Genomic DNA, 20,924 nt, shown 5'->3' with positions numbered 1-20,924 from the left:
ATTTTAAATGTCTTTTTCATTACTCCCTGGTTTAATAGTTCAAATCAGCCGGGCAGAGAGTATATGTGTGTTGGCTAACAGATAAGCACAGTGTGAGTATGCTCATAGCTGATATTTCACTCTTGGGTGTGAGACTGCCCCGCCACCGTTACCATCACCGCTCTGCTGCTCTTAAAAGTCTCCGAGCCGGAGCCACAGGGGTGACTGGTAGGGGGAGGACAAAGCGGACTCTGGTGTGGTCTGTTGGCAAAAAGCAAAAGGAGAAAATTATGGTGAGAGCTGGTCACTTTTTCTCTCTCAGGGTTCAAAATGCACACATATCCTCCAGCAGTCGCCCTCTGTCTCTTGTCCCTCATCCCAAGTTTTCCGCCCTGACAATGTAGAACAGCCTCCTGCATTTTTTTTTTCTTTCTTGTTTTTGGAAACCGCTCTCCCCTTCGATCCGTTTGTGCACAGGTCTGAACTTTTTCCTTTACTCTTTCATTTTTGCTTTCTTTTAGCACTGACATCTAACCATCTAACAAGGAATGAATGAATGAATGCTTGGAAATGACTGTGTGTAATGTTAAAATTGGGAAATGTATTTTTACAACATGTGAACATTTTTTTTTTTTTCCACACACTCTCATTGTGAATTGATTTTTGTTTTGTTTTTTTGTTTTTTCTTTCACCAGACTGCAAAAACAAAACAAAACAAATTAAAAAAAATTCTCCTGTAACTAGACTCTTAAGCTTTATTTTTTTGTTTTGTTTACTTTTTTATTAGAAACAATCATGTTTGTGATGGTAACTTCCAATGGTAAACTCCACACCGTATTTTAATAAAATCTTAAAAAATGAAATTTCTCTCACTTCTTTCTTTGCGTTTGTAAGCTGGTACCAGGCGTCCTGCTGTGTACTGAACCTTTAACACTGCCTTTGGTAATTTCTTCGGGGGGAAAAAAGGGGGTCTGTGCTTCATTATTAGTGGTTAGTTAGATGGTGACAGTTAATTGCCAGCTGTGATATGTTGACAGTCAGCATGTTGAGAACATGGAGCTGTGTTTACAGAACGTCTGCCATAAACAAAATTGTTTACTAGCAGGCTTAAGCTGCTCTTTTATACGCCAACTGTAGCTTAGGCACTGCCAGCATGACCACAGGTTTACAAGTGGGCAAAGTAGGTGGGGAATACAAGGAAGGGGGGCTCAGGAGGGTGGAGGGATTATTGGCTCCAAAATTGCTTCCACATGCACACAACCAGGAACTTTTAAAATGGAGCAGAGATCGCTCTTGACCCTGTTTTCATTTTACTGTACTGTGCACAAGTCTAGAGCCACCCCTCATTTCTCTGCATTTGATTTCAAAGGAGCCAGACCTTGTATCTTTTTTATTTTTTTATTTTTTTTTTAAATGGTCTTGAGCACTAGTTCTCCAGGCTTTCTAAAGGTCTTTCAAAGTCTTTCTCTGGATATTTTGTTTCACTCATCTCAGCCCAGTGCTTGTACCTGGCTGTTTTAGATGAATATATCTTTTTGTTAAGCCACGTAATGCTGACTTGTGAAACACTTATTCATGTAAAAGAATGGCATCTAATTCAAGGGATGAAGCAGAGTTGCCTACATATAACGACTCAAAAAAAGAACCAGTTTTAAATTGGATTTAAAACTAGGATAGAGACTGTAACTACCAGCCTGTCACAAAACCACATCATTTGTTCCCATTTTTTTCAGCTGAATGTGTGAACAGTTCAAACGATAACAGTTTGACAGGAATAAGGTAGTATTTTTTTTGCACCAACAAGGTGGTTCCTAAAGAGCTAGTAGCTCTTCCCATGGTGTGCAGTATGCCCTGAACAAATTTGAGGAAACTGGACAAGTAGAGGACAAAAAATGCAGGTAAAACTACAGCAGATTAACACTACCTAGAAGTCTTGTCCATAAGAAATAGGAAAAATTGCAATATAGATCTGACATATGACATGAAAGATTCATTTGGCCCTTCAGCTGATCCATCTACTGTTCACAGAAGGAAAATAAGCAGGGAGAAAAGGCGGAGCTGTGCCGAATTACACAAGAACTGCACTAAAAATCAGTGCCAACAGGTCTTGTGGAGTAATGAATCCAGATTTAAAATTCTTGGTTCACTGTCAGAGGATGCCAAAAAAGAGGTGCACCAGTGAGTGTCAACAGCCATCTTGAAAACGTGGTGGAGGCACAGAGGTTTAGAGCTGCATTTCAGCCAATAGCATTGGAGAACGTTAAAATAAACACATAAAATTACGGTCATATTTGATCCACTATGCAATGCCATCTGGCAAGCATCAGACTGTTAACAGCTTCATTTTTTAGCAATGATCACAGATACTCTGCCGATGCAATTAAAACATACTTAGATGGAAAAACAGTGAAACACCGTCAGTCATGGACTGGCCTCCCCAGAGCCCGGGTCTCAACATTATTGAGCACTATGGGTTCATCTCGACAGAAAACAGAGCAAAAGGCAGTCAATATCCAAAAAAGAGAAGAGCTGGAGAGCTTCGAAGCAGCCTAAAAAATTTCAGACTGTATTGAAGAATTAAGTCACCAAATACTGACTTTGAGTGTTCAAACTGCACAAACTCTGTGTTTGTCTTACATACTGATGTATTTCCATGTAAGTTTACACATATTTTAATAACTGCATGCATTTTCCTGGCACCCACACTACCAACAAAGCAGCTACTATGCTAGTAGCGGCTAATGTAGCTCTGAGCATCTTGCCTCAATAATCAAAAGTGACTCAATTTCAGCTGTTTATGTGCTTTTTAGAATTGTTTTACTGTATAGCTAGGTTGGGTCTTGGCTTTTTTTTCTTAAAAGGTTAGTTTTCAAGGTTTAATAGTAACCATATGTACCACTTTAGCTCAATAATGGTATTGAGGTATATGCTAGCAGCTATACCTGAATGTTGTTGTGTTTGGAAGATAGATGTATAAAGAAAAAGAGATTTTAGTCTATTTTCTAAAATTTCTTGGTTAAATTATGGTTCAAATAAAATTAACCAAATTTAATTGCAGTTCATACAAACTACAAAATTATTATCAGTCATCAGAGGTAGTATCAGCCCTACTTACTGTTTTTGTTTAAGAGAGTGACAAGCATATACTGTGTTATGTAACCATGTGTGCAGATGAAGCAGGCCCAGGGTGCCAACGGTATTATTTACCAGACCTGATTCACACACACTTCAAACACACCATTGCGACATCTGTCAGTTCCCATGCTGTGCCAACACATTTTTTTTTATTTGTTTGTTTAGTTCAGAGGAGGAGGGAGTCCTTCAGGTCAGGCCAGTAAAATGTGAGAACTGGTTCCTGCCCTGCTTCTGCAAGGTCAGTAATTTCATTTAACTACTCTTTAAAACGAGTCGTCTGCAGGTTTGAGTGGAAAAGAAAACAACACAGAGGTCTTAGATACAGAGTTGAAAACGTTAAGAAATAAAACTGTTTGGAGTCTTTCTGGTTATACAGGGGAGCGGTTTGACGGACCCACATGTGTCTCATATTGGTTGCGTGCTTGCCCTTATGATAAATTAGTCTGGCAGATTGATGTCCCCTCATGTGGAGGGATCCTATCTTCAAAGCTGTTTGGCATCTTTGGAGTAATTTCATTCTTTTCTAGTAACCGAATCAGTAAGATACCAGTTTTGCTTTCAATTTAAAATGAATGAATCCGGTACTCTGATACTCTGAGATAGTTAATTTATCTTCGACTTCAACTTTGTTAAAAAAAAACATCACTTTGGTAATACAGGGGACTTTATCACAGATAACATAACTTAAATATTTGAGATAATGTGCAAAACGTAAGTAAAAACAACAAAACAATGTGAAGCATACAGAATTTAGAAAATACAGCTGTATTAAATTCTAAATGAGAAAAAGAAATGTCTTCAGCATGTCCTGGTTCTGCACCAGGGCCTCCTCCTGATGGGACGTGCCGGGAACACCTCACCCAGGAGGCGCCAGAGCAGCGGCTCTACTCTGAGCCCCTCCCGGATGGCCGAACTTCTCACCCTATCTGTAAGGGAGAGGCCAGCCAACCTTCGGAGGAAGTCCATTTCACCCGCTTCTATCCGGGATCTTGTTCTTATTACTAAACAATTAAATAAACTTACTAAACAATTTAATGAATGCTACACATGTGATATATCTATGTAAATAAAAAAAATATACTGAAAATAATGGCAAGTATAGTAAAATGGGTTTCAAAAGCACAAATAACGATTTACAAATTCAAAGACAAGACGTAAAAAAACAAGATGCTCTGCTTCAGTTCATCATTTACGGTACTCTGAGGTAATTATGGGTCACTCCATCTCAAATCAGCACAAATCATGCAGATCTACGATTTGTATTAAAAAATCGAGGTCCAAAGGTTGGACATACATAATGGCTGTTGTGAAAATTTTGGTTCTTTGGAGTACTTTTCAAAATTTTCACTGGTCTTTCTTACCATTGCAGCGAATCAGGGTCTGTTTGGGGACAGATGAAATGAGCTGTATGTGTCTTTATAAATGAGTAATACATTTTAACAAAGGCCCTGAATCCCCCTGTTGAGAACCTAACATCTTCTGTCAAGCAAGACTGGGAAATACATTTCTTGCAAAGCTAGTGCAGTCGCTCTGCTCGGTTCACGAACTCTTATAGACTGTTGTTAAAAGATGAGCTGATGTAACACAGGGGTAAACATGACCCTGTCACATCCTCTTCAAATAGTGTTTTTTGGGTCAAAGAAATAAACAAATTTCTCAGTTTTCACATTTCAATTATTTACAGTATTTTAGATGATTTAAAAATTATTGGATTCTGTTTTTATTTTCATTTTGCAAAACATCGAAACCTATACCAAAATGTTCTGTTCTGTCGTGCCAACTCCTCTTTCATCGGTAACATCTCCACACCCATGTGTTTTAGGGAACGAGTATATATTTGTGACTTGTTTTTAAATATTTATCTCTTGCAGGGATAAATGAGTTTAAGCTGCGTGGCAGAGGGAGGGTAAAGATGTGCTGAGGAGTTGAGAGATGGATGAACACATTGTTGGTTTTGGTCTCATGCACCGTGTATCGGTGTAATCCATCTGTTCTCCCTGCTGTTCTTTCCTGTTATAGGGGTGCAGACTGTTCATGGCAGTGAGGCTGACATAGTGGATCTAGTATGTCCCACGCACAACGCTCTGTGATTAGCTCACGGTTTTCCTTTCATTGCCCTACTCGCTTGGCTTGTGTAGCACTGACGTGAGCACGTGATCGACAGGAAGAAAACCTCCAGCTATCTTGCCGATTTGCGTCAGTCAGGCAAATCCGCTGCTGTATCCGGTGTCCTAAAGCGAGACTTTTTGAGTGTGTGTGTGCGCTGGAGAGCGCAGCTTAACCGTGAGCTCTGCATGTGTTATGGTAATGTAAGCATTCATCAATTCCCACATAGGTTTGCAGGCACACGTGTGTCAGTGTCCACCGGCATACCTCCCAATGTGGGGTCAAAACTGAGGTCGTTTTGTGGGTGCAGTGTGTTTGATTGCATGCACGTATGCACACCTGTGCAGCTGATAGAGTGTCACTGACATTTCACATTAACGCGGTAAGTCAGTCTGGATGCTAAGCTCACTGTCATTAATCAGCAGGCAGCAGCAAGGGAGTCATGCTTATTTCCCGTAACCTACTTTCAACAGCATCAGCATGATCAGACAGACAGACAGACAGACAGATAGATAGATAGATAGATAGATAGATAGATAGATAGATAGATAGATAGATAGATAGATAGATAGATAGATAGATAGATAGATAGATAGATAGATAGATAGATAGATAGATAGATAGAGCTGGTGAGGAAGTAGTAGTGGAAACAGATGTGTTTGATGGTGTTTGCGTGATTGTTTATAACTGCAGGACACAAAGTCCAAATTGTTACCCGATCCACATCTAACCCCACTCTTCCTCTGCCCTCGCCTCTTCATCCCTTCTTATTCCAGGAAGGTTTAGGGCTATATAGTGACATGGCTGCCTGTTTTCTTCTTGCTCTGGCTGATGTTTGCCAGGTCAAGCTGATAGCACATGTCTTGAGAGTGGCAAGGCTCGGTCCACACTGAGCCCAAGCAGGGTGTGTGTTTTGATGACACGCAGGCTGCTTTGTTGCACCGCGTACAAACAGTCTTATTTAGTTTCAGCCTCTGACACGTTGATAAGTTTGTGGCGGCCGGCAACAGAAACCTCCCTGGTCGTCCATGTGTCTACCAGCTGTGGGACCTGGTGGCCACACGTCTCTTTCACTCTCTCATATACACACACATACTTAGACACTCTGACCTGAGGAAATGGGGTTCCTCAACTGAGATCACAGATGGATAGGCCACAGGACAGGAGAACTATTTGAAAGGGGTGGGAAAAAAAGTAGACAGGAACCACTTTAAACTCTTTGGTTATCTGCGGTGTCCAATCAGTGCATTCACTGCAGAAATAAAAGCCCATGTTTCTGTCCAGACTGAGCTCATCTGTTAACCAGGTTGCATGTCTGTGCATGAAGCCCCGCTTCTTTCTCTTTCTAATTTACTGCCATTATTCAGCAACTCTACACCTCTCAAGTCTGACAGCTTGAGCTGAAAAACGGGGGCAAGATAATACATAGAGCTGAACGGGGTATGACGAGAGAGAGAGAGGCCAAGGTGGTGTTGATTACCTTGTCAGCAATGTGCCTGTTGAATTTACACAGCCACTGAAAGAATAGAGAGAGAGGCTAAGAGGGAGAAAAGAGGGGAGAGGAGTGAGGCTGTTAACTGCCTTTCCATACAAGGAGAAGTAGGGGGAGGAAAAGGGAAAAAAAACGAGGAGGGGGAGGAGAAAGCAGGAGAAAGGAAGAGAGAAAGGGTAACATGAGGAGATACGAAGAAGGGAGGAGGAGAGAAATTTGGAAAGAGATAAAGACGGGCAACCGAGGGATAAAGGTTGATAAGGCTGCACCAGAAAACCGGTTACAATAGGGAGCAAGTGGAGCTGTACCCTCTCTGTGAGTCTGCTGCAGCTTCTCTCTGTCACTGATAATCCAGCACAGGTAGGGAACACACACTTCATTCATTCACTGCACAGAAAGCCTGGGTGAGTTTAACCCAAATACCCACTTTAATGGAAAATCTTGCTTAAGTAAATGTATAATTTTAACCTTGTCAGTATTGCCTCTGAAATATAATGTAATATAATCATATGACACATCAAATTTCAATTGAAAGTATCTAATTCTGCAAATTCAGCGTTATGTTATACTGCATGCATTTAAAAAGCCCAGACTGAAGGTTGGTTGTACACAAAACTAATTTGTGATCTTGCTACTAGCTAGTAAAGTATCTAATAATTACACTATTCTCTCTGAAATGTAGCAGATTTGTGTTAAGTGGCAGTGATTGAAATATTCAAGTAAATAAAGAGATGAATCAATTTCCCATCACTGAACTCTTCCCTTGCAGGAATGATTCGACTAGATTTTTCTGTTTCACAGCTGATTTTTAGTTCTTCTTTTTTCATATTATAAATCCATATCGTCAGGAAAGCCAAACTCAGGCAGTGCCTCCTCACTTTTCTTTTGTACCAGGTATCATAATTTCCCTTCCAGCTACACGAGAAGCAGTTAAAGTTTCAGACCTGCCGTCGATGTGATGCACATCTCACTGCGTTTTCTCTTTGTATGCACGAATGAATGAAATGGTTGCACAGAAGTAGGCTAATTTAAGACAGACTGATGTGTCTCCCTTCTCGACACAAACTCCTAAACCGGCCGTTGCCCCGTAAAAGATTTTCATGAAAAATCTTGGCCACAAAAGCAAATTATCCCCTTTCCATTTTCTTGTTAAAAACAAACGTACCTCTGGCTGCGTGAACAAATCTGTGCTTTTGTGTTCATAACCGAATGCCTTTGTGTATGAGCTGAGGTGAATGTGTGTATTATCTCTGCTTGAAGCCACTTTAATTGCACAGTAAATGTGCCCGGAGGGCGGCAGCCGCTTAAGTTTGGCTCTGCGCCACATCCCCTTGTTTTATTGTGTCTCGTGCCTGACAGAAACACCGCTGTGTTTGTCTGTCTGTGCCGACTGGTGAGTGCACATCTAAATTGTGTGCGTGCATGTAACTGCGTGTTTGACAGTTTTTGTGTCTTTTATGTGTATTTTTATAAAAAAAGAAGCTATTATCTCTGCGTGTGTTGCAGCAGCACGCATCAGCTGGTAGTGTGTCTGCGTGCTAACCGATAAAGCTCACCGTGTCCATGTGGGAATTCAAGAAATGTCTCTTTAGTGTGTTACGGGGTCAATGGGATGAATTCAAAAGGAGCGTAAGAGGGTCAAATAAACCAGTCTCACTGTAGAGCAGGTCAGAGTTGATCAGAAACAAATAATTTCAGAATAAAAGATCATATATGTCCAGAGTGTTTAAGTAAGTGTTTGCATCACCCTGTCACAGCGTTGACCTCCTTTTCGCTAATAAACATAGTGGAGAGAGCAGACAGGACAGTCACAGTTACCAAGTTCACATGGTGACGTTAAAGCCTGCAGGGTCCAGGTCATGAATTTCCACACACAAGCTTCAGTCACAAAGATAAGATAAGAAGCTGAAGTTACTCTCTGGAAGGAGACCCATACTTCTCATCCTGAAGCTTCATCTGACTCCAGCCAAGCTGCAGCAGTCAGTGAGGTGATCTGATGACTGAGCTGCACGATCGATTGGGACCTCTGTGTGTCACCATATGTGGGGTATTTTTTTACAGCTGGCAGTTAAACAGTGCAGTGGAGACATTTAATGGAGACGGGGAATGGATAAAACACGCTGCGAGGACGCGGTCAGAAAAGTGTCAGAGTTGGAGTTTTGCAGCTATATTGGAGGAGTAATACTATCTGACCCCTGAAAATAGACTTCACTGACAATGTGGACATGAGTGTTGTGTGTGTGTGTGTGTGTGTGTGTGTGGGGGGGGTGTTACATACACACGTGTGTGTTTTTGACTTGCCCAAATTTAACTGTCTGCATTCTGCAGCTGCTTGGAGTTTTAGTTATACTGTAGTAACTCACACAAATGCCACTCTCCCTTTCTGTATCACACAAACGGAAAAAAAGATCTGCCTCGAAGTTACAGACTGGAGACGGAGCTAAAGGATCTGCAAATAAAACACAATAAGTGAGGTGATGTCATTTTGTGTATTTTCCCTTGAAATGCTCGACTCAGCGAAGCATGTCAATGACTTTGGGCCCATCTAATCTAGGTGCCAGTTTAGATTAGGACGGTATTTGGGAATAATTGTAAGATCACATTTTGAAAGTGGAATCAAAAAGCCAGATCTGGAACAAATTTAGATGTAAATTGGTACGTGCACACTATGACACACAGCACTGCAGGGTTGTTCTTTCATTTAGGAGAAATAATGCTAGCTAATAATTGCTTTTGAATCCTCTTGGGTCCCGAGGCTGTGAATTTCCTTCTGAATCCAACTACTGATTTTCTGCCGCTCTTCTTGCTCGTCTTCTTTAACTCTTCTGACAGTGGGACTCTTTCTTTGCCATTAAGAGTTCAACAGTAAGGCTATGCCAGTTGCTCAAAGTTCTGTCATTACAGCTACCCTTGAAAGCTGGCAGCAAACACAAATGCTGTCCTCTTCACTGTGAGAATCCGCTTCCTAATCCTCCGCTTCCTGCCCTTGTGTGTTTCCCACCTTTGCAATTGCTCAAGTTTTTAATGCACTGCCCCTGTGTGTCTTTCCTTTTTGTGTACTGGCTACTTTATTACTTGCTAGTACCTGGTTGGACTCTGTTTTGCCCCCAGAAGTACCTTAATTCTTCATGGCACAAATACAACAAGGTGCTGGTAACGTTCCTCAGAGATTTTGATCCATGTTGACACAACAGCATCACAGAGTTGCTGCAGATTTGTTGGCTGTACATCTCCTGTTGCACCACATCCCACAGTTTCTCTATTGAATTGAGAACTGGTGACTGTGGAGGCCATTTGAATACAGTGAACTCATTGTCATGTTCAAGAAACCATCTGGAGATGATTTGAGCTTTGTGACATGGCTGGAAGCATCCAGATGGACATGATCAACAGCAATGCTCAGTTGGTATGAAGGAGCCCAAAGGCTGCCAGCCACAGCCAGCCTGAACTGTTGATACAGAGCAGGATGGTTCCATGCTTTCATGTTATTTACACCAGATTCTGACTCTACCTTTTGAAAGCTGCAGCAGAAATTGGGACATTTTTCCAGTTTGCTGTTGTTCAGTATTGGTGAGCTCTATGAATTTTATCCTCGACTTCCTGTTCTTAGTTGACAAAATCGGCACCCAATTTGGTTTTCTGCTGCTGTAGCCTTTCAGCTTCAAGGTTCAGAGTTGCTCTTCTGCATACCTTGGTTGTAACAAGTAGTTATTAAAGTCAATTTTAATTTTGCCTTTCTATTTTATGTCTGCACAGAAATGCACAGAATTCTTGCCCTGTGATTGGCCGATTCTGTACTTCTGCTAATGAACAGCTGTCCCAGCAGTTTATCTGGTTTTTATAGTTGGTTTGATTGCAAAGTTGCAAGTTGAGCTGAGATTTTTTGTAATAATCTTAAAAAACAAAGTAAAAACAACACTACTTGTTTACCCTCAGTATGCAACATAGAAGTAGTTGTGGTGGAGAGAGTTTATAATTCACAGCCATCCATTTTCTTCTGCTCGTCCAATGACAGTAAATACCAGGCCAACACTCCAACAAAGTGAATAATGTTATTGTTGCTATAAAACAGAAAATTGAGAGGACGGATGTAGTGACTACTTTGTTGGCTACTTTGTTAGAGATAACAGATTATCTCTCCACAACGGTAGACTCATTAAAAAAACAGAAAAACAAAACACCACAAATTTAAAAATAAATTCAACTAAAAGCATTTTCACCAGAATTTCTGTGGATTTCCCAATAATATTGTTCTCATGAATGTAAAAATCACAAAGAGTTCAAAACAAATGGGGGTTTCTAGACTGTGACCTATGGAGCTGAAATGCATTTTGAGCAATTGTCATGCCCCCGTCGCCCCTCTGCCTCTTAATAGAGTGTGAGTCTGAGTCAGCAGCTGGTGGTCAGTGGATGGTCAGTCGGTGAGATCAGTAGAGCAGACAGAAATTTGTATCCATCCTCAGAGATGTTGTTTTATTTAAAGGCGGCGTCTACAGCAGACATTACAACGTGATGTTTTCCCTGTAGCCAGAAATTGGCTTTTTGTCAGAAGTCTCTTGGCCAGACCAAAGAAATGGGAGAGTTTCTTTAATAGGAAGCCTAAGGGTCAGGGAGTTCATCGGGCTTTGGTCTTTGATAAAAAGGCTGTGTTTTGATATCAGGGCTGGGATATGGAATTTCCCCACTCATACTGATTTTCCGGGATTGTCTGGGTTTGGTTTCCTAAATGTTCGTCTTGCGATCTTTTCATTTACTTGCCCACGTACAAAGATTATATGTCACAGAGTTTATGGTAGACTTGTTCAGCAGCTTTTTGTTCATGCCATTTGCCACAGTGATTTATTTATTTCTTTTTACAATGATTGTGCACAGAGCAAGGAGAAAGACTTTAATGTTTTTTTGTTTTTTTGTTTTTCATTTCTCCATTTCTTGCAGATGATGTCATCAGAGCACCTGACCTGTGGCTGGCTGCAGCAGCTCCTTCTCGTACTTGTGAAGCTTGGCTTCACATTTGCTGGGCCTTTGCGACCGCTCATTGGGACAGAATGCACAGCCAAGAGTCCTGCTTCCTACATCCTGGTCTTTACTGGTCACTGGAGCCCTCAGGCTTTCCCAAAGCAGTATCCACTGTTCCGACCCCCTGCACAGTGGTCCAAACTCATAGGTGAGAAAGACCCATGGGGGTGGAAACACAGGTTACTGGAAAATCATCCATGTTAAATGGAAATTTTTACTGTGACACCTGATAATCCATTGCATGTGCACTATTACTTCAGATTCGCAACAGCAGCAAAGAGTCACAGTATTTTTTTTTCATTTATTTTCAGCAGTTAAGAGTTTACCGATGTAAAGCTTTTGTGTAACAGGTGAGCCAATCAAAATGCACAAATCACATTCACAGTGAGACTTAAGGACATTTTGGACGAGCAGTCACACTGAAGCAACTTCTGCTTCACCCAAGGGCAGTTTATTTATTTTTTGTTCCTCATCAAGGAGCTTCATGCACAACTGCATACAAAAAGAGGTTAGAGATGTTAATGAGCAAAACAGCAAAAAGTTGAGAGCAACAAGAAAAACAACCTAAACGCTCCCAGATGGTAGCGTTTCTCTTTGTTTCTCTAACTTCTCTTCAGCTGTATCTTTAATATTTCTCTATTTCTTCGAGTCAGTCCTACTCTCCTTCCCACATTTCCGCTGGTTTACCACAGTGTTGGCGGTAAAGACTGGAGTGGTGAGTTTGGGGCTGCTGAAGGTGGGTGATGATAGTTGGGGTGTGGTGGGGTCAGACCACTCACCTCGGAGCCAGGAGGAGGAGAAGCAGAACCAGATACAACCTTATATTCTCCCTCTTTTAAAAAAAGCAAAAAACAAACATTGTGGATGGATGGATGGCAGATGTCTGCACATCTGTGTGTGCGGCGTCTTGGACTGCTGTGTGGTGGCTGCAGCTTTGTCTGGTTTCTAGGTCTCCCATTGGTGCTTGACTGCTTTGCCAGAGGATGATGTCCTACTTACTCCATATAGACAGAGGCATCAGAGATTCTGACACACCCATAATGGCTTTTAATGTTCTAGGGTGCTGGGCACCGGGGATTGGACTTTGTCACAAGAAAAGAAAAACAAAGACTTCAGTAGCCTCAGAGTCTGCAGCAGGGGGACACAAAGAAAACTGGGGATGAAATCTGTCACCGCACAAAAAAACAACCTGAAGAAGGTCTGACGGCCAACAGAATAAAGGAGGAATGGAGTTTGTCATAGCCAAAAACAAATACTCAAGAGAATTAGAGGGAAATGGGATTTAATGTCTTGATAGGGCTCAAACGTGATGGGTTATCAAGTTTCAATGATGCTTGTGGGAAGTTTGTTAGGATGGTAATGTAATTAAGCATGAAGTAATCGCAGTTTGGAAAGAAACAAGATAGTGTGTGAAGTGTGCTGGGCAGATCATGTGTGTGTGTGGTTCGGCGTTTTAACTTAAATGCGTTGGCGTGCGTGCGTCTGTACACGGGTCTGAAAAGTGAGGTAAGGCAGAACCATCAGAGCATTTGTCAACGTGTTTCTGGCTAACCTTACTTTGCCCTTAAAACCACCGGCCCAGGCCAGTAGCTCTGTGGGATTCAACAACGTAGCTCCAGAAGCTGTGGTACAAACAGTTCAGCCTAAATCAGTGTCTCCATTCAAAGCGATTTCATAGATAGCCACAACAAAACATAGGAATGTGAGGCAAATGCTCACGGACCCGACGTATCAGAAAAAGCAAGAGTAAAAGTTATGAATTTATTATTTTATCCACCATCTGGCTGCCAATCCGAGTTCCTGACCTACCTCCTGGCAGCAGTGTTGTGGTTTCTTCAGTGATAGATGGAGAAAAGACGTAACTGTAACCTTGCAATATTGCCAAAGACATGCATGTGGGCAATTCCTTTAGAATTAAATGCTTAAGTGCAGGAAGGAGGAGAGAGCCATAGAAATACATGCAGGCTCCACTGGTGGAAATGATCTCATCGTCTGGCTGAGGCTCTGTGGTGCTTCGCTGACATTGATATGCATTCCAGTGAATAAGCATCTTACTCCTGTCATCTCCTCTTTCTTCAATTTCTTTTCTCTCTTTAGCGGTCAGCCATAATCGTCATTTTCGGCTATGGGAGGAGGGCGCTCCAGCCAGCGCAGGGGTTCAGAGCTTCGCTGAACTCGGAGTGACGGTGGAGCTGATGAAGACAGCCAAGGAGGCCAGGAAGAAGCGCGTGGTCGGCGCCATGTACCGAACGGCTGGCATCCCCAACGGCATCGGGCACAGCTCCACAGAGATGCTTATTCATCCCCGGAGTTCACTGGTAGGCACAAATTTACCTTCATAAATACTCAGACGCAGTAAGTCACACAAACCATCTGCTGGGCTAAACCTATTCCGTCATCTGGTGACCAGCCTCCCCATAACATCCACGTTCATCTGCTCTGATTAAACACTTCACCACTTCTTTCCACTATCCAATCAGCCTATGTTTAGCTGAAGTGCTTCAGCTCTGCAGCCACAAACGCCCACATCCATCCTGCAAGGTCTGTGCTCTGTCTGCTGCGGACCCATGATGACGCGCAGCACAGGGAGCTGTTTCTGGAAACACATTTGCCTGTTTTCTTAGCGTTAGATAAGAAGTTTGATAAATTGGTACAGCAAACGTTACGATATAGCGAGTGGAATCTGGAATCTGTCTTCATGTGATGATGAAATTAAATATATAACAACTAGATGACACCCACTATATAAAGAGCAGCACACTGTTTTTACACTTCGCCCATGGTCCAATAAAGACAAGAAAATGTCAGCTGCTTTTGTAGATAACTTTTGCTAACAGTTTACCTGCTTTAAGCCTTCAACTGGCTCCATATTTTGGAAGCAGACAAGAATAATAACATATGCTCCCATGCCTCTTCTACACCAACATTTAATGGTTGCTTTGATCATTTTACCCGTGTGCTCAACCTTAAAGTGATCCCAGGTGATCAGAACATCTTCATGTGACTTCAGCTACCCGAGTGAACCAAATTAAGTAAATGTTTACCAAGATTTTTTTTTTGCAAACTTTTCTTTTCTTCTGTGTCAGATTTCCTGTACTGCAGCTTAGCAGGGAAAATCCTTTTCTAAGGAAACACAATGTGAAACTGTTGCACTAAAGAACCAGCTGTGGAGGATAACCGCTGTGGTCCCACATGAGCCATATTTAAGGTTGTGGCTTTACTCATTGCTGGATAGCGCTGCGTATCTTGAATGGTGACCGAGTGCGGGAGCAAAAGTCACGGTTGGACTCTTTGTTGAGGCTCGGGTTAAATTTAGGAGCCGGGCCTTAAACAAAGGCAAAGGATTTGAGGCATGGCCATGTGGAAAAGTTACAACTCGAAATAAAATAACCCCTTTATGAGTCAGGCATACGCAGCTGATGAACAAGAAGGAAAAAGGTGTATAGAGGAGAGGGTGGACATTTTACTGGAGCTTGTAGGAATAGGTGTGTGTCTGCCTGAAAGTCTGGTGACCTACATTTGTTTATTGCCTGTCGCACTGCTTGAACCCGAGGACCTTAAAAAAATCATAAACAACCTGGTCGGAGGGCATCGTTGGTAAGTACGAGTCATGGACAGCAGCTTAGCAGCTTGTCATCTAGGTATATGATGCCTGTGGCTGCTTTCAAATGGTCTGTTTTTAGACCTGTGGGCAGAACAGCAAAGGAAAGCGTGACATCGGCGGTTTTGTGCTGAGCACACGTGAATGATGTGAAGCTGTCGTCTGCTCAGTCTGCTATTGTGCTTCTCTGTCTGTTTCTCCCGCACGCTCATTTATAAATACCATCCTTTCTCTTCCAAACAACCAAAACATTCATGCTCAGTGACCTAAAAAGCAAAAAAATCCCAAACACATATGATTTCCATCTCCACTGCTCATGACTCTTCTGCTCTTGGTGTGTAATTTAAAACAGACAGATTACAACGAATAAGCCCCGTTGGGAAATTCAGGGCTTTTTGAGAGCAAGAATTCAGGTGACAGAGTCGCATGCTTTCAGGGATGACTATGCTGTTTGTTTTGATGGGTTGGGGAAAAAAGTGAGAGGGGTCATGGGAGATTTGAAACCGTCTATGCGTTGGAGACACTTCCTGGCCCGTGCGTTGCAAAACATCCGCGGACTGATCAAGCTGCTGACGAGGAATACCCCTGAGAAGACATCCTTGCTGAGTGGCCCGATGGATATAGCGGAATGATTTCTTGGAAAAGCCGCTGTTTCAGAGGAGGCTGAAAAAAGAGGACGATGAAGGAGCGGTGTTTGCAGAATAAAAGGAGGAAGAAAGGAAAGAGTGGATGAGTAGATTCATAAAAGCAAGAGTGCGACCTCTGATTTGTTTTTTTCTGTTCTCTGGCATGAATTACAGCCAAGAAACAGACCTCATGTGTCATTCTGACTCTAGCTACTCTCCTGTCTGAGTCTCTTTTGACTAGTTTGATTTCTGTTCCAGCTCTTTCCCCCCCATCCTCCAGGCCACCCTTTCCTATCCATCAAAAGCCAGCCAAGCCCAGCAATCCCTCCCTGAGACTGAGCAGCTTAGCCAAGGTCCTCAAATATCGGCCCTTGAGTGAGAAGGCGTTTTCAGATGTGCTTTTTTCTGGTCATCTGTGAACTCGGTGTGTGCTGACCTCCAGGCCACTTCCTGTATGAGGTCACTGGCACTCAGGAAACATCCATCACAGAGAACACACAATCTAAACCTGTACAGGAAACTGAGTGAGCTCATGAGCTCACATGCATTTATAAGTTTTAGAGCTATAAATCCTGAGATCAGCTGTGTTTTTGAGCGTGATGTCATTCTTAATGCATTTATAGTTCTGCAGAATGATTCCTGTAATATAGTTCACGCAGTGAGCATTTGGACAGTCACATGTATCCACTTTAACACAGAGAGCCCAAGTTTAGGTTTTACAAGTTTAGGTGTTAGTGTGTGGTGAAGAAGGACCCAACATGCAGACACGGGGGGGCAGGAGCAAAAGGCAAGCCCTTTGTTAAGCTGATGATGTTTGTGAGGCAAACCACAAAAGAGAAACAAAGTCAATGAATAGTAAAAACTCCCTGGGGCTAGAAGACACTAAAAACCAGAGAACAGCAACTTGTATTGTGTAAAGTTAACAGTGACATTGACAGTAGAGGGAAGGCAGCACTATAAATACACAGACGGAAGATTGAAGCAGAGTCACAGGTGAACATAATCTAATTGATTACATTAAAGGACTTGGATACTAAAGAAACTGAACATAATCTGCCTCACAAACCCTAAAAGTGAAAATATGTACTCTCTTTGGCCCCTGAAAAGCTGCCTTAAGGTCCAGTAATGTTGCTTAGGCGATAACTTCGTGTAGATAATACCTATCAGGACAAAAATGGGCTTATACTGTAAGCTTATTTCTGAGAGTGTTACTGCGTGCATGCCTGTCTGTTGATCTGTCAAGCCAACTATCTCTGATCCCTCTGGAAGACCACGTTGTTTACTTATATTGACAAGCACTTTTTGTCAGTCTAAACTCTTTAGTACATATTCTAATGTTTAAATGTAACACACTTGGTAGCCAAATGTCCAACTGCTGTTGAACCCCCGAAAATCTGGGCCCTGTAATTTGGAAATATAAGTATATCACGTCTATTACATATTAAAGCTGGGATGTTTTTAGCATTACTTTAGAACAAAGTGGATGCTCTAAAGCACAGAGCCTGATGAACAAAAAGAGCTTGGCTGTCCACATAATTACGGTTTAGACTATACTAAAAGACAAGAAGCATTATAAAAAAATATTGCTGTGCTGATGGGATCAGATTTATTGTTTTTTATGGATTGTTTGTCTTTTCTTCCCCAAACAGCCTTCGGTCAGCCTTTTCTCATCCAAAATTCCACAGTTAGACTTTTGATTGTAACCACAGAAATAATAACAGAGGATTGAGTGTAACATTTGTGCTATAGTGAGTTAGACTACTAATTAATGATTAATGTGACTGCATTTTCATCATCGCTGATGTTAAAAGGAAAATGCTCACCGTCATAGTCTGACATCTGAGAATAGTGACTGAACACAAAATGCTGCTGATGCTTTGCAGGGTGAAAATAAATCAAAATAATGAACAATTCATTCAAACGTATCTGGCCCCTTCCTGATTTCTTTCTTTTTTCTTTTTTTTTGCATATTTGTTGCACTTACATGTTTTAGATCATCATGCACATTTCATTAGTCAAACCCAAGTACAATGATTTTGTTTATGAACGAAGTGAAAAATGCTATCCAAACTGACCTCTGAATGACTGAAAAATGAACAGAAAGGTTTTGGAGTGGCCTAATCAAAGTCTGGAGTTAAATCTGATGGAGATGCTTTGGGATGACCATAAGCAGACCACTTACTAGGGTTGTATTAAAACAATTCTGCAAAGATGGTGAGCCCCAGTAATCTGAAAGACCTATTGCCAATTATTACAAATGCTTGATTGCAGTTCTTACTGCCACTTTTTAGGTTTAGGTGGCATTTATTTTTTCCCACAGGGCCCTGTAAGTTAGCTTTTCCACCCTGACACCGACACAAAGACATCCATGCTGTCAACATTAAAGCACTTTATAGCTTTGCCACTCAGTTTAAATCTGCTTATGAACCGATGACTTGACCGATTAAGACTAGTTCTGGCCTATAAGCTTAAATATTCACTTAACAGTGTCTCTTGTATCAACAGCTGTCCCTGATGGTGAAGGTGATCCCCAGCCCTGACTGGTTTGTTGGTGTGGACAGCCTAAATCTTTGTGAGGGCAACCAGTGGAAACAGGAAGTGACGGTTGACCTCCACCCTTATGATGCCGGCACAGACAGTGGATTCACTTTCTCCTCTCCTAACTTCCCCACCAGCCCTCCAGAAAACATCACAAAGGTAGGAATGCTTCCAGTGTGGACTAGTACATCATGTGCTCATAACCTGACACTTCTCTACGTTCTAGGTACATTTTTGTATAGTCTTATTTTTATTTTTAGAACTTTGCAGGATGCTTAAGGGATATCATTCCTTCACTTAAGTTATTGCTTGGCAGGCCTCACGTCTGACATGAAGTTGTTTTTTCAGTTAAGAAGGCTCTCTTGCGTAACGGACCATCTATCTTTTCCCAGCATGTGTCTGAAAGTGGGCTATTGTCCATTCAAAGTTGTCTTGAGAATCTGCTGGCTCTCCTGATGAGATATGCCTCACCGCTCTTTGTTGACTTCTCCAGATCACCTCTCAGTTTCCAAACCACCCGGCCAACTCCTTCTACTATCCACGCTTGAAGGATCTTCCACCGATTGCCAGCATAAGGATCACGCGACAGAGCAGATCACGTGACCATCAAACCGCGATGTCCAACCACATTCTGCCCAACTCTATCAGTCCCCGCCGCTTCTCAGGTATGACCACTGGACACATTTAATGCTGAAAGGCCAAATATCGATGCGAATGATTGGATAGGAGAGCACAGGTAATCAAAGAGACACATAATGTGGTTTTATTGTGTTTTTCATTGCATTGAAGTCACATTATGGTTCATTTAGTCACATATAATGATGATTTAAGTAGGTTAGCAGTCTATGTCTCTACTGAATAAATAGAAATGTGATTTAATGAGTATTTGGTTGGTTAAATCATAGTATAAAATGGGAATGCACTCAGTCCCTTTAAATGCTACAGGAAACTCACAGCATAGTTGCGTCTTTGGTAAATCGCAGTACTTCTACACCTTTTTGGCTGTCTCTTATATTTTCCTCATCTCTTTCTCAGCAACGCCATTGGACTGTGAAGTGTCGCTCTGGTCGTCTTGGGGTTTGTGTCTGGGTCCCTGCTCCAGGGGCGGCGTCCGCCACCGCACACGTTACATCCTCTTACGACCAGCCAACGCTGGAACCCCCTGCCCTGAGCTGGAGGAACAGGCTGAATGTGTACCGCACAGCTGCATGCAACTCCAGTAGCTGCAGAGTGCATGAGCACGCATGCTGCCGGTATGCAACACACTGGGATTTTGTGTCATTACTGCCGGACTTTAAAAGGTTTCTGCATCTTGATCGGCGCGTTTATGAAGCGAGGGGTTCAATTGTCTTTGTTACAGCTAAGTTTTGTAAGTTTAAGATGTGGCGCGATAACAGCGAAGGCCGTCAGATTTAGGGCGAACGCTCCTCTGGAACTGAAGTTTATGAGTCTGATTGTAACTGCATGCTGAACGGGTATTAAAGCTTGAGACAGCGGTTTAAATGTTTTGAGTGCAAAGTGATATTTTTGGTTTTTGGAACTGTTGTAGATGCAGAAGAGAAAAACTGATTATGGTCTGTTCATTGTCAGCAACGTATGCATTCAAACTGTATGTCGATAGCTGCACACTGGCACAGAGTGCTCACAAATGTCCTTGCACATACTGCATACCTCTACAGGCATGCTGGCATTACTTCTCTTAGATAACCTATACATGCTTGCCGGATTTCAAAATAACCTCACACCACATTTTATAAATATGACCTTTCATAAGAGACACCCAGTGGCTGACTTGAAGCGTAATGCCAGTCTGAAGAAGCTGGCTTGCAATAAGACACGATGCAGGTTTTTATTGGAAGAAAGATTAAAATATTTGTATTATTTTCTCTTTTGATATTTCATTGTTGAGACTTTTGTACATACTCTAATGTATCGTATCTTGTATAACTCATGAATAAACATGGAGGTGTGTTTTTCAAATTAATTTCTGTGTTGTTCTTCAGTGTGGTTTTCCAGCTGTATGGTGTTTATGTGTGAAAATTATATATTTTAATAAATGTTTACTAAATGCATGGGGTCAGGACCAGGCATTTATCTGAATATCGTCAGATTTTCATTGGGGGACATTAGGGACAGCACAAATTGAGCAGTTTGGAGACAAAGAGAGGCAAAGGTGAGATCGTTTGGACACATGCAGAGGTGGGATATATGATACAAAATTATGTTCATATGGATGCAGTGAAGGAGTAACTTCTCTTTTACACCAGTGTAATAGAGAAGGATGCTGGGGGACAGGGTGAGATGGTCTCCTGTGGTGACCCCTAAAGGAAGCAGCCAAAAGAAGAAGATTGCTGCAAAGATACACAGCCATAAATATCCCAAAAATATAGCTCACAGTTATATTTGTTTATAGATAGAAAGGCACATTTAT

General features: G+C 41.9%; 1 protein-coding gene across 3 annotated transcripts; it reads left to right on the top strand.

Moving 5' to 3' along the window:
* Positions 1-2,477: 2,477 nt before the first annotated feature.
* On the top strand, positions 2,478-20,477 carry spon2a (spondin 2a, extracellular matrix protein). Of its 3 annotated transcripts, XM_026191976.1 has the most exons (7): positions 2,478-2,634; positions 3,280-3,352; positions 11,648-11,876; positions 13,826-14,046; positions 18,461-18,652; positions 18,987-19,158; positions 19,529-20,477. In XM_026191976.1, the coding sequence occupies exons 3-7, from the start codon at positions 11,648-11,650 to the stop codon at positions 19,714-19,716; spliced, it is 1,002 nt and encodes a 333-aa protein (XP_026047761.1). In that variant the 5' UTR covers positions 2,478-2,634; positions 3,280-3,352; the 3' UTR covers positions 19,717-20,477. The 3 variants fall into 3 exon arrangements, with proteins under 3 accessions (XP_026047761.1, XP_026047757.1, XP_026047746.1); XM_026191972.1 differs by lacking the exons at positions 2,478-2,634; positions 3,280-3,352 and adding an exon at positions 6,923-7,027; XM_026191961.1 differs by lacking the exons at positions 2,478-2,634; positions 3,280-3,352 and adding an exon at positions 6,923-7,072.
* The last annotated feature ends 447 nt before the right edge of the window (positions 20,478-20,924 follow it).

Source organism: Astatotilapia calliptera, chromosome 2 (assembly GCF_900246225.1).
Source record: "Astatotilapia calliptera chromosome 2, fAstCal1.2, whole genome shotgun sequence".
Lineage (NCBI taxonomy): Eukaryota > Metazoa > Chordata > Actinopteri > Cichliformes > Cichlidae > Astatotilapia > Astatotilapia calliptera.
This window is presented reverse-complemented; position numbering and strand designations above follow the sequence as displayed.

Bases quoted from the DNA above. Each gene is read 5' to 3' on its own strand.
- spon2a (XM_026191976.1), top strand. From the start codon at position 11,648: ATGATGTCATCAGAGCACCTGACCTGTGGCTGGCTGCAGCAGCTCCTT. The intron at 18,653-18,986 runs GTAGGAATGCTT...TGACTTCTCCAG, and splicing joins CTCCAGAAAACATCACAAAG to ATCACCTCTCAGTTTCCAAA. The intron at 19,159-19,528 runs GTATGACCACTG...TCTCTTTCTCAG, and splicing joins CAGTCCCCGCCGCTTCTCAG to CAACGCCATTGGACTGTGAA.